Here is a 12,088-nt window from a genome sequence, read left to right on the forward strand (position 1 = left end):
CCCCCCCTCCAACCCTAATCCATCATCTTGGACAGTTGATCTTCAATACGCAAAGTCACACCGTCTTTTCCCAGTTTGCTTCATTTTTTCCCAAAGTCTGTCGGCCATCATCTCCAGACAACTTGCCCTTCACTTCCTTCTTCTCATCTCGTCATGTTTATACATCATTTTTTGTTTTTGTTTTTACAATTGCACGGTAACAACATCAACACTTGACGCCATTGAAAAGTTTAGAAAAAAAAGGGGGGGGCAAGGGGAGGGGGCGGGGTTTTCTTTTACGGGAAGAAGGAGGCTGTTGATTGGCTTCAAATTGGAGCGAAGGGAGAGGGAGTTGGGGATTGGCTCAATTAAAGTGTGTGTGGCGGGTGGGGAAGGGGGGAGGGGGGGGAGGGGAGGGGGGGTGTCATTGACTACAGGTTCTTAATTATCACGACGTTAAGACAATTCAACGACCTATAGGGGGGAAAGTCAGTAAGGCAAGAGGGAGGGATGGAGGGATGGAGGGACGGAGGAGCGTACGATGTATACAGTCTGTACAGTAGAGAAGAGAGGTGAGGGTGTTGTCAGGAAAGGGATTGTGGGAAGGGGGAGGGGGGGGGCAACGAGGACTACTTTGCACAGTGTATCCAGGAAGAGAGGGATGAGAGGAGGAAAAGAAAGTCTTCAGCTGCAGGAAAAGTTCCAGCAAAAAAAGAACAAAAAACAAAACAAAAAACGGGTTGATATTGTCTGTTTTCGCCCGTCCGCCCCCGAGTAAACCGGTTCTCCATTGCAGATTCACCTGAGGGCTCCAAGGTGTGTGTGTGTGTGTGTGTGTGTGTGTGTGTGTGTGTGCGTGTGCATGGGTGTTGTGTGCAATTAGGAAGGGCAGGGAGGTGTGTGTGTGTGTGTTAAGTCACTGATAGAATTACATGTTGGGGTTGCCATGGATATGAGGGGAGGATCCGCCGTTGCCGTGATGACCAAGATAAGTAGGGCTGAGGGAGCGAGAGAGAGAGAGAAAGAGAGAGAGAAAGGGGGGGTGTAGGGGAGGACAAGAATATTTCTCTCCTCATCCATCCTTAGTTTCTTCTCTTTCTTTCTTTATGTTTTTCCATCCCTTCTTTTCTCTGGCCATCTCTCTGCCATTTCACCTCTTTCTCTTTTCCTTCTTTTTCTTGCTTCCAACTTCCTCTCTCTTCTCTGTTTATCCCTCACCCTTTCCTCGCCTCTTCACCTTCATTTCTCGCCCTTTCTCTCCATCTTTGGGTATGTGGCAGTAAGGTTTTTCAGACAAGCCAGCCACACAGAAGACACCAAACAAATTCTGTCTCGGTTTCTCTTCTCTTCTCTCTTGTCTTCTCGCCTCCCTTCATCCCTCTTTCCCTTTAGAGCCCTGTTGATTGGCTGAAGTCTCTCCTCTCTGTTTATATGTCTACATATAAACAGTCTGTAAAACCTTTGCACATTGTATTTATTCATTTAGTTGTTCAGTAATATGTTTTGTAAATTAATTCTTCATTTAAAGGCAGTTTCCCTACCACTGAATACATGTGGTGGATCACACTGTGTTAAAAAGCTGCTAACCCTAAAAGAATTTCATTATTCCTGGTTTCAGTGGAGAGTTTTAGTGTCCCATGATGGTCTAAATGCTGTTTCAGAGGCTTTTCCTCGCTGACAAGAATACAATTCTGGGGAAAACACTGAATATTTGTAATTTTGGGGCATTAAATTGGTCAAATTTAAAGATATTAAATATTGGCACAACATATCGGCTATTGACAGCTTCAATACAAAAATATAGTACAGTAACGGCCTTCATAAACCAATATCGGTCCAACCCTACTCCCTCTTTGAAGAAGGCCACACCCTCCTCTCCATCCCTATCTCCCTCCCTCCCTCTCTCTCTCTCTCTCTGTAGATCTGGTATGGCAGTAGGTCTCTCCCCCGCTCCGCTGCTCTCCCCTGTGTTTAAAACCCCGGTATATGGCAGTAGGCCTCCAGCGAGGCCAGCAGGATGTAAATCAGCCAGAGCGAGACGAACATCAGCGACGTCACCAGCTTGCAAGTCCGCGGGCCGCCCAGCTCGCCGCCGGCCACCGACGCCCGCCGCCGGTACAGCAGCGTGATGACGCACACCACGGCCAGGATGGTGAACAGGGTGACGGAGAAGGCCAGCGAGCCCGGGTCCACCTTGAACGGCTGGCCCTGGGAGCGGCAGGCGACGGCGGCGATGGTCCACGCCACGCCGATGCCCAGGAAGACGTTGACGGCGTTGGAGCCGGTGACGTTGCCGATGGAGGCGTCGGCGTACTGGTCCTGGATGGCTGCCACTTTACTGGCGAACGTGTCTGGAGGGGAGGGAGAAGATTTTAGAATAGTCATAAATCTTTCTCATCGTTGGAATCGCTTCTTAAAACTCAATTTTGTAGATTTGCTTTCCCGTAAATGACCTTTTATTAATGTTTTTGACTTCGCTTTTATGATTGCCTTGTTTTTATATTTCTTACCTCGCTTGTATTGCTTTTGCGTTTGTTTTGTCTGTTTTTTAAACCTTTGTAAAGCACTTTGTATCTATATTTTGCTCTAAAGATTATTTCATTATTTACAAAAAATTGACAGCAAAAGCAATGTAAGCAAGGTAAGGAATATAAAAGGCAGGAAGCATGAAAGTAAACCATAACAGGGAGGTCAAAACAAACAAAAAAAATCAATAGATGCAAGACTATAAAATGAGTCTTAATAGTGATTTAAAAGATGACTTGATGTTCTTTAATGAAACGTCTTCCTCACAAGCGATAGAGGAAACTACCTCAAGGTAACATATAGTATGATGCAACCACCTACTCTCACATCTATACACACACACACACACACACACACACACACACACACAATAGAGACAGAGAGAGAGAGAAAAGAAGAGGTGAAGAGAGTTCAAGGTATTGGGAATCGTAGGTGGAAACTATACTAGCTATTGTAAAAGATGTCAGTGTGTTATTCATGGGAATAATTATACATTTACTGGATGGGGAAAGGAGGGAGAGAGAGGGGAAGAAGAGGAAGAGAGAGAGGGATAGAGAGACATGACGACAGAAAGAGAGAGAGAGAGTGAGAGAGAGAGAGAGAGAGAGAGAGCGCGAGAGAGAGAGATCTAAGAGGAAGAGATCCAAGTGCTGTTAATCAAAGGTGGCAACTTTATTGTGAAAATTGGCACTAATTTTGGAGTGTAAACCAAATTTAGAAGATTAGTTGTGAGGAGAGCGAGGAGTCAATAATGAAAATAGAAATTGATTGAACCATCAATTTAACTGGCAACACTGCTATATTTTCACCAATTTCACCTTGCTTTCACTTTAGAAATACTCAAAAACAAACTTTGGCTAAAGAAAAAGAAACATAAATCTGCTGGACATGTGATTCTTTGTCTGGAGGATTCGTCTATCCTCTTGTAATGATGATATAAGTGTATGATACAACATAATGTAATCTATAAACTGAATTTTGAGTTGATGAAATGTGATGGAAACAGCAGAGGAGCTTCAGCTGGGCAGCAGGTAACACCAGGGAAACAGCTGGCACTTATTATATGCCTGTTTTGGCTTATTTCTATTTTTAGACTGGCTGGTGAGATGGTTTCATTTCTGTCGTTTGAATGTCAGTGAGATTAGTTGAAACTCATCTCCCGACATGAAAAAAATCCTTCAGAAAATCTCGGATAAATATTAATCTCGTTGGTGGAAATATACCACAAAGAAAAAAAAGGGATAAAGAAATAAAAGGTTTCAGCATGCTGAGGCACATTACACTGTGGGCTTGGATCTGAATCATGAACTTGCATATCACCCCCCTACATACACACACACACACACACTCTCTCTCTCTCTCTCTCTCTTCCTCCCCCATCTTTCTGGTGACTCTCCACTCTGTACTGACTAAGGCTGGGAACACAATAGAAGACTTAAATCCTAACCGATTTTAAAAACACATTACATCGCATACATATTTTCACCAATTTTTTTGCGTCTCCCATTCGTAAATATTCTCACATTAGGCAATTATATCACACATTTAACAATATCCATGTAACTGAGATTATCAGTGACACCAATCAAAACCAGACCGGTAGTCAAGACCATCCTAATCCAGTCCAAGTCCATTCCAAGACCTGGTCCGGTGCAAATCGAGTCCTATTCAAGAGGAGTTTCTTAAGGATGAACAGAGATGTGGATCATCTGCAAATCCTTCGTCAGTCTGACTATTCAATGCAAAGGAACTGACTAATCAATGTATAGAAGTTTGCCCATTACACACACAGGTTTCTACTAGTGAAATCCCTTAACTTGCTTTAGTGCTGGGGAGAAAATAAGCCAAACATCAATAAAATTATCTATTTTTGGACTTTTAGATAGGCAGAAAAAGTGAAAGTCAGCATCCAATAATGGGTGAGACCAAGACAAGTCTGAGTCCAAACAGGCACAAGACAGCCAAACATGTAAAAAAAAAAAAAAAGTGGTTTAAAGATTCGATCAAAACAACAATGGAGATGGACGAACTTGGAATCTGACTCTGTAAACCTCTCAAACTACAATTTTGGCCGATCATCGGTCCCAAAACAAGCCTCCGATCACGATTGGCTCTCTAATTGTCGGGAACGGTAGATCGGGTGTAAATTGGCCCGATAATCCTCCAGTGTGTCCCCAGTCTAATAAAGCAGTAGTGCCTTAAAAAGCTGGAGGAGGGCTGGCAGAGAGAGAGAGAGGAGGGGAGGTGAGGATAGGGAGCAGGTGAGAGGCTGAGAAACCAGAGAGGAGATGAATGTTTCTAACAAGTTTTAGAGAGATCACAGTCACAGCACACACACACACACACACACACACACACACACACACACACACACGCACACACACTCCCACCGGAAGTTATAATGACCTGCTGGACCGGCTGCACGCAAACTTGCATCACCCCGAGCAGCAAACACACGCCGCACAATCTCACCCACACACACCTGGGTACCACAGCACACACACGGGTCAAAATGATGGATGATACAATGGTGAAAACACAACATCCAATAACAGGAGGAGAGAGAGAGAGAGAGAGAGAGAGAGAGAGAGAGAGAGAGAGAGAGAGAGAGAAAGGTAAGGATAATAACACCGGAGAACCGAGTCAGAATAACAAATTGACCGGGATGGGGTGCGAGAACAGGCGTAATAGATAAGAGGGGGAGGAATATGAGAGAGAGAAAGAGAGAGAGAGGAGGAGATAGAGAGACATAGAGAAACAGGGAAGGAGAGAGAGAGCAGGGGCAGCTGAGATGTGAGTGAAAGAGGGAAAGCAAAAGAGAACAGCGACAGAGAATGGGGAAAATGAAAAAAAAATAAAATAAAAAGAGCGGGTGGCAAATTAATATCAACATGCCTTGTGACAGGACACGCGCGCGATAACGGGTCACGAAATCCCCGGTTTACGGCTTCCAATTCCAGCACGCACTTTAATGAGCCCGATTCAAACGCCGCTTTCCACAGAACTCGCCACCGAGCCGTCAAAGTTACCGCCTGCCAGCAGCAAAGGAGCTATTTCTATAAATCAAACGGAGGGGTAACAATAAAACGGCTGACGAGGGCAGAGGGAGAGGGGAGCCGAATTAAAGCCCAGGGACGGATCTTCACCTCGGGGCGGAGACGAGGCCCCCGGGGGCTGAAGGCTGCGATCCAGTCGTTGGTTACAATTCAATTTGGATTCCGGACTCGCTCGCTGTTTTTGTCCCACATGATGAAACTGGGGGGAGAAGGCGAGAAATCGGTCTCTTTCCGGTCATTTGTTCATTTGACACCGCTGATCGGATTTTGATGAAACTTTGAACAATGATGCATCTCACTACTTCAAAATTCCACTGATTGATTGATTACACATCCTTTGTTTGTCCGTCCATGTATCACATGCAATGTATCAGGCACTGCCAATCGGATGTTGCCGAAACTCGAGGAAATGATGCATCTCACCACTGCACTCCATCCTGTTACTCCAAGGTGACATATTTGTTTCTGATTGGTTGTGAGGGGGGCTGCATCATTCGTGGGGGGCGACGTCTTACTGTCAACTTCAAGTTCAAGCGGCGTTTGTCTTTCTACCGTAATTCGGCGTATTTCTGGTTGGGAACAGGACGTCGGGGCGGGACATACTGCAGGGAGGGAGCGTCCTGAAGTGGGCGGGTGTGGACCGTAATAAACATGGAAAGTGATTCAGAAGAACTGGACGCCGGCCTGCATTCCTCCTCCAACACTTCCATCACCCCCATTGTTGGAGCCGGCAGCAGACCAAACCCTTGGAGTGCAGGAAGCCGAGGAGGAGGAGGAGGAGGAGGAGGAGGAAGGTTTTTGTCCCTGGTGTCGCACTTGAATCACTTGTGCAAGTTGTGAGGTTTGACTTGATGGGAGTGAGGGAGGAAGGGACCGATGGCGTTATTGGTTGGAAATTTTATGTACGCCTACTGGAGCGAGATGCAGCAGGCACTAAAAGTGGGTCGTTTTCTAGGAAGGACAAGTCATTTTTCGGCCATTTCTGCTTACAATGGAGAGAGACAGGAAAGTTAGAGGATGGGGGACAGGGGGACAGGGGACATGCGACAAATGTCCCAGGCTGGATTTGAACCCAGGACATTGTGGTTCATGGCATGATTCTAGCCAATCAAGCCACCAGGATGCCGCAGTAATGGGGTTTTGATACATACATAGGAGAAAAATAAAGTTTTGAGGTGAAGGAGGTGTACGTTAGGATATGGAACTGAGCTAATGAGGTGAAACAGTCATTTTTCACACACACCACACCCCGTCCCGCCCCGGCTCACCTGGCACCGACGTGCCCAGCGCCACGAACACCACGGCCGTCACCGAGTCCTTCAGCCCCACCGTGCAGCCGAAGTGCGACGCCAGGTCGCCGGTGACCGCCGTCAGCACGCCGATGAGCGATATGGAGACGAAGAAGCAGGCCCAGCCGTTCCAGTACTCGGTGGGCGGCACGAAGGCGAACAGGACCTTCCAGAAGACGGTGAGGAAGTGCATGATGTAGTCGAAGCAGGACGGCAGCCGCTCCTCGCCGCTCTCCTCCTCGTCGTCGTCTCCTTTGTGACGTGAGGGAGGAAAGCCAGTCAGATTAAAGCAGGACTCTAGCCAGGCACCTGTTCATTTCTCCCCCCACCTAGTATTTACACAACCTGCACAAAAAGTTTCTAAAAGCTAGATCCCCAAAAGAAGAAACTGGTTGTGCTGACTTGCCAAGCCTGGGGCAAATAGATTCAAATACAAGCAAGATAGAATAAAAAATATGATGCTGAAGCAAAGTTTCAAGTAATCCACACTGTCTCATCATTCCTCACCTTAGAAACAGTGAAGAAAAATGTCAACTGAAATCATAAATCAAAATTTCGTCTCGCTTCTTGTCTGAACGTGGGGTTACAGTAAGTTGATAAAGGAGGTAGTTGATGAAAAAATGTGTGTGTGTGTGTGTGTGTGAGAGAGAGAGAGAGTGAGAGAGAGAGAGAGACTGCCCTGATTTGTCTTTGTGATGTATGTTGTTCATGTCTCTGTGATTGACTGTTGCAAACTAAGCATGTATTGTGTAGTCTTGTATTGACATGAACGTAAATGTGTGTGTGTGTGTGTGTGTGTGTGTGTGTGTGTGTGTTACCTGCGCTGACAGTGACGGCGCTGACAAACTGTTCCCTCCAGCTGCTGCTTCCCACCACCAAAGCCAGGTTTGTCTTCTTGATCAACTTATCTACTGTGCTCTACATACACACACACACATATACACAAACCATCAAATATATATATATAGAGGTATATATATGTAGAAGTTCATACAAACGAAGCAGAAAAGGAAAGAAAGAGACAGACACACAACACTCAAGTTGTTAATTCACTCTCAGCCACACAGAAAGGGGAAAATCCTAATTTCAGGCCTTTCAATTAGTTCCCACAATGGAAAGATCAGTATTTCATAACAGTGTAATATGTGTAGGATCTTCTCATTAATACGTCGCGGTGAAATTAGCTGCGATGCCACATTCGACTGCCGTTCCCCATGAAAGCTAGGAAAAGCCTCGGGGCAGACTGGTGAGGTTTATGTCCCAGGCAGCGAGGAGTGGGGGGGGTGATAAAATATGCTGATGCAAAACAGCTCACAGCAGCCATAGAACATAGTACCCATAGTCATTATCATAACTCACTTGACAATGCTGTGTTAAGAGAAAACATTACATATGCTGCCAATGAATAAGTGAAAGATACAGACACTTTATAGCCCATCTGGTTTGAGGGGTGTATTCATGAGAGTTTGACTTGAATGTGAAAAATACGCTTTTTGTAATCATTGTAACTCAAAATAAAGGTCTGTTTTTACTTGCGACTGTTTGACAATGTTCATAAAATAGCAATATATATATAGTATAAAGTCTCAAAATACACGTGATGTCAGTCAGGCTTTGTATAAAAAGTTCAGTTAGTCAGTCAGTGTGAAAAAACGTGTTCCACCCATAAAACAACCAGTAAGACTTGCTAATTAAGGAGGATGTCAGCAGGAGTATTTATGGACTGGGGTTTTAACAAGAGGTTGAAGTGAAGGAAAAGGACTTAGATGTGATGTTTGGCTCCGACACCTTCAGAAGATTTCAGTCAGGCAGACAGACAGTAACAGTTTTACACAGTATTAGAGAAAAAGACAGCCAAAAGTGCAAAATGGCATGCACAGAAAACCCAAGAGCAAAAAAGATAGATAACCTTGTCGGCCCGCCAAAAAAGCTCATTTACTGCTCTCTGTACACACACACACACACACACACGCACACACACACACACACACACAAACACAAATGAACAAATGAGCAAATGAAATCAGCAACAAAAATACACAGTATGATTGTTTACATTTTCTAAACGACAAGACAAAATGATAGATGTGAGTCAAGCAACATGGGCACACACACACACACACACACACACACACAAAGGCATGCACAAATGAAAGCTCATAAAGATATTAAATTATCTCTAGCGTCTGCAAAATAATGAGACAGACAACATGGCTGCACAGACTGTGTGCTATGGAAATTTCAAATATGTACCGTCATGTAGCGCCAAATTAATTATGAACCGAGCAAATTTGAAAACACACTCCCTCTAATATATAACATTTATGAGACGACCAGGCCAATATTTCTGTAAATTTACTGCATGGACGCTCTAGCAGTAACTCTGAGCTGCTGATTGCACTCTGCACTACAGCGCTTAATGGTCCAGGGCCAGTGATGCGTTTCTTCTGAAGCCCATTACATATCAAAAGAAGACGGCGTCTCACTTTCAATAAATGATTTGTTGTTTCTTACAAGTCCGCTATTAAACTGACAAACATCTCATCAGAGAGTCTGTTTCATGCTAACAAAATTAATCGTTCATCCTCTCGGCTGGAGCAGCTGAAATCATTCTGGATCTGATTTGCATCTCGGCTCGCTGTACCTGATGTTTAATGCAGCCGACTTGTTGCCCTTCAAAACCGGCTGGGTATCATTCTATCAAGCAGACTTAAAACCTGATCACAGCACAAGCTTGAGCCTCAGATCTCTGCTTTCTAGCTTTGGAGGAGAGTTGTAAATAGACCGGACCAATTAGAGATGAAAATTGATTGACAACAGGCTTATTGATTAGCTGCTGAGGAACATTAAAGCGCGAGAAAGAAGAAGGTGAAACTTAAATGAAATAAAGGCGTGTGTGTGTGTGTGGAAAGTTCTGACATTGCAAAATTAAAGGGGACATCGCTGCAACCTCATGTACACACACTCATACGTATGGAAACGCGCTTCTGTGCACACACACACTCACCTTGAACTCGTAGGACTCCTCTATGACCACCTCCACCTGCGTGTGTTCACCCAGGCTGGGACAGCCCATCTTGGCGACCTCCTCGTCCTCCGCCCCCACCAACGGCTTGTTCTCATTGGAGTCTCCTAGGAGACCACAGAATGGACGGGTCATTTTTAAAATCCATCCTTTTTTGCACAAAGTTTCGGACAAACTCCAGTTAATGCATCACAACTGGACTTGGTCCTGATTGGCTCCTCTCACTAAAACAAATCACTAAAATCCCTCCAATCAGGCCAGTTTGCAGCATTTGAACTGGAAAGCCTCCACTTAGAGGAGCTGCTGTTGTCGGCCAATCAGAGTCCAGTATTGTGAGAACTGAGTCTCCACATTCATTCAATAAATACTCTTTTAACTAAACTACATTCATTTGGAAAACATCATGAAGCCATAGTAGATTAAAAAACACTGAAACTAAACTCATGAAAACTGAATAATACGGGACCTTTAATTCTTAACTTCCTGTGGAGAGACTTTCATACATATTGTCTGTACACACTCACTGTATTGATTGATCATTTGATCGTTTGCTTGTTTGTTTGAGACTGGAAGATTTCTGAAATGTTCAGACGGCCGACATGACAAAGTGAGGATGAATATATTCAAGCTGATAAACAGAAATACGAAGCCTGTGGCAAACAGTCGTCTGAGAAATATTTATTTCCACCCTGCGGTGTTGCAGCGTCCTTGTTAGCAAGTCGATCCAGTTGGTGTGTAAACTAAGAATCCACACCGCACTCTGGACGTCCTGAGAGAACGACGCGCTGAATATGAAAGTAGGATTTCTGACAGTGCGCTGAATTGCCAATATTCGGACGCACCTTGAAGTTCAGTGTCAAGCCACCAGCGGCTTCACCGAGCCGTGTTTTTAACGCTACATGAAATCAGTGTTTTCCTGCAGGACAGAGGCACACTCTGGAACTCTCAATAACTCTCACACCAGGTGAATTTGTGCAAGACTGCTTACAGCTCTGCGGTTTATCTGTGAAATTATGCACAACATGAATCTTTGTTTTTTATTTGAGTTCCCCTTTACAGTTGTCACAATCACTTACACACTGAAATTGGCTGTATAAACAAAACATCACAAACCATTATGCATGAGCTACCGAAAGAACTATCAACATTCAACAAGCATTATTCACCTGGCTTCAGACCAACTGCAGATGTTGTTGAATCTTTTCAGCAAAGTCCTACACACAAGTCTGTTCATAAAGCACAAGTGACCTCATGTTTTCATGCAACACACTGCCATTCAATATAGAGACAACACAATGCACAATGCACACAATGCAAACACTAATGAGTTTAACTGTCCAATCAGCTGTCAGAATTTCAGGCCACAGGTAAGTTCATACATTTTAGATCAAAGGATGCCAACAATGATATGTATTATTTTATTTGAATAGTATTTAGTTGAACACTTTAGAGTTATTTTTACTTTGATTTTCACTTGAATTTCACTGTTTTTACTTGTTTCCCCACATTTCTTGTCTGCTGTCAAATTTAATCACTTTCAGAAAAATACATTTTGAATTCTGATACTTGCAAGTATGAAAACAACGCACACTTTATCAGTATAATTGTCTAATTTATGTAGATTACAGTTTTCGCAAATTGCAATTGCATAGAGGTTGACTGTTCTGAGAAAGCAGATGGTTACTGATTCATTAACAACTTTTATAGCAGTGTGTTTAATCGATCTCCCCATGGGCGTTCAGCAGTGCTTATGCATGTGACGGCTCAGTTTAATTTAGATGGAGGACGGCATGTTATGAGTAGACTGGTTCATTTTGTCTTAGAAGTGTGAGGTTTGTTCAGAGCAGCTTTGGTTTGGAGTTAATAGTTCTGTGAAATTGAAGTATCATTGCAGGAAATGTGTGTAACCAGTAGTGAAAAACTGTAATGTAATTGCCAATACTCAAACACTGGCGTGCCATGTGGGAAATCCAAGCTATCAAGCACCATGTTATTAGGAATACCCACGAGGTAATTCTATTTTTCCTATGTAACAACCCTCTGTATCTCTCTCTTATCATATGTTCCCCTCCATCCCTCCATACTCACTCTCCACACAGTCATTAATTCAGTCACTTGGTATCAGTGTAAAACTACTGTAATTGAAAAGCTGTGTGTGTGTGTGTGTGTGTGTGTGTGTGTGTGTGTGTATAAATGTCAGTCCACTTGCTGTG

The 12,088-nt window shown here is 44.0% G+C and overlaps 1 protein-coding gene across 7 annotated transcripts in view; it reads right to left on the minus strand.

Annotated features, from left to right (window-relative positions):
• Positions 1-1,950: 1,950 nt before the first annotated feature.
• The window catches only part of slc8a4b (solute carrier family 8 member 4b), a 49,443-nt gene continuing 39,305 nt past the window's right edge, over positions 1,951-12,088 (minus strand). The window contains exons 11-15 of one of the 7 annotated variants that reach the window (XM_071896425.2): positions 11,042-11,056; positions 9,858-9,979; positions 7,669-7,768; positions 6,830-7,102; positions 1,951-2,330 (exon numbers count right to left, since the gene is read on the minus strand). In XM_071896425.2, the coding sequence (XP_071752526.1) occupies positions 1,951-2,330; positions 6,830-7,102; positions 7,669-7,768; positions 9,858-9,979; positions 11,042-11,056 (890 nt within the window). Of the gene's footprint in view, positions 2,331-6,829; positions 7,103-7,668; positions 7,769-9,857; positions 9,983-10,769; positions 10,810-11,041; positions 11,057-11,990; positions 12,008-12,088 lie in introns of all 7 variants that reach the window. The other 6 variants (XM_071896423.2, XM_071896428.2, XM_071896424.2 and 3 more) reach the window with 6 other exon arrangements.

Source organism: Centroberyx gerrardi, chromosome 23, assembly GCF_048128805.1.
Source record: "Centroberyx gerrardi isolate f3 chromosome 23, fCenGer3.hap1.cur.20231027, whole genome shotgun sequence".
In the NCBI taxonomy this organism is placed as follows: domain Eukaryota; kingdom Metazoa; phylum Chordata; class Actinopteri; order Beryciformes; family Berycidae; genus Centroberyx; species Centroberyx gerrardi.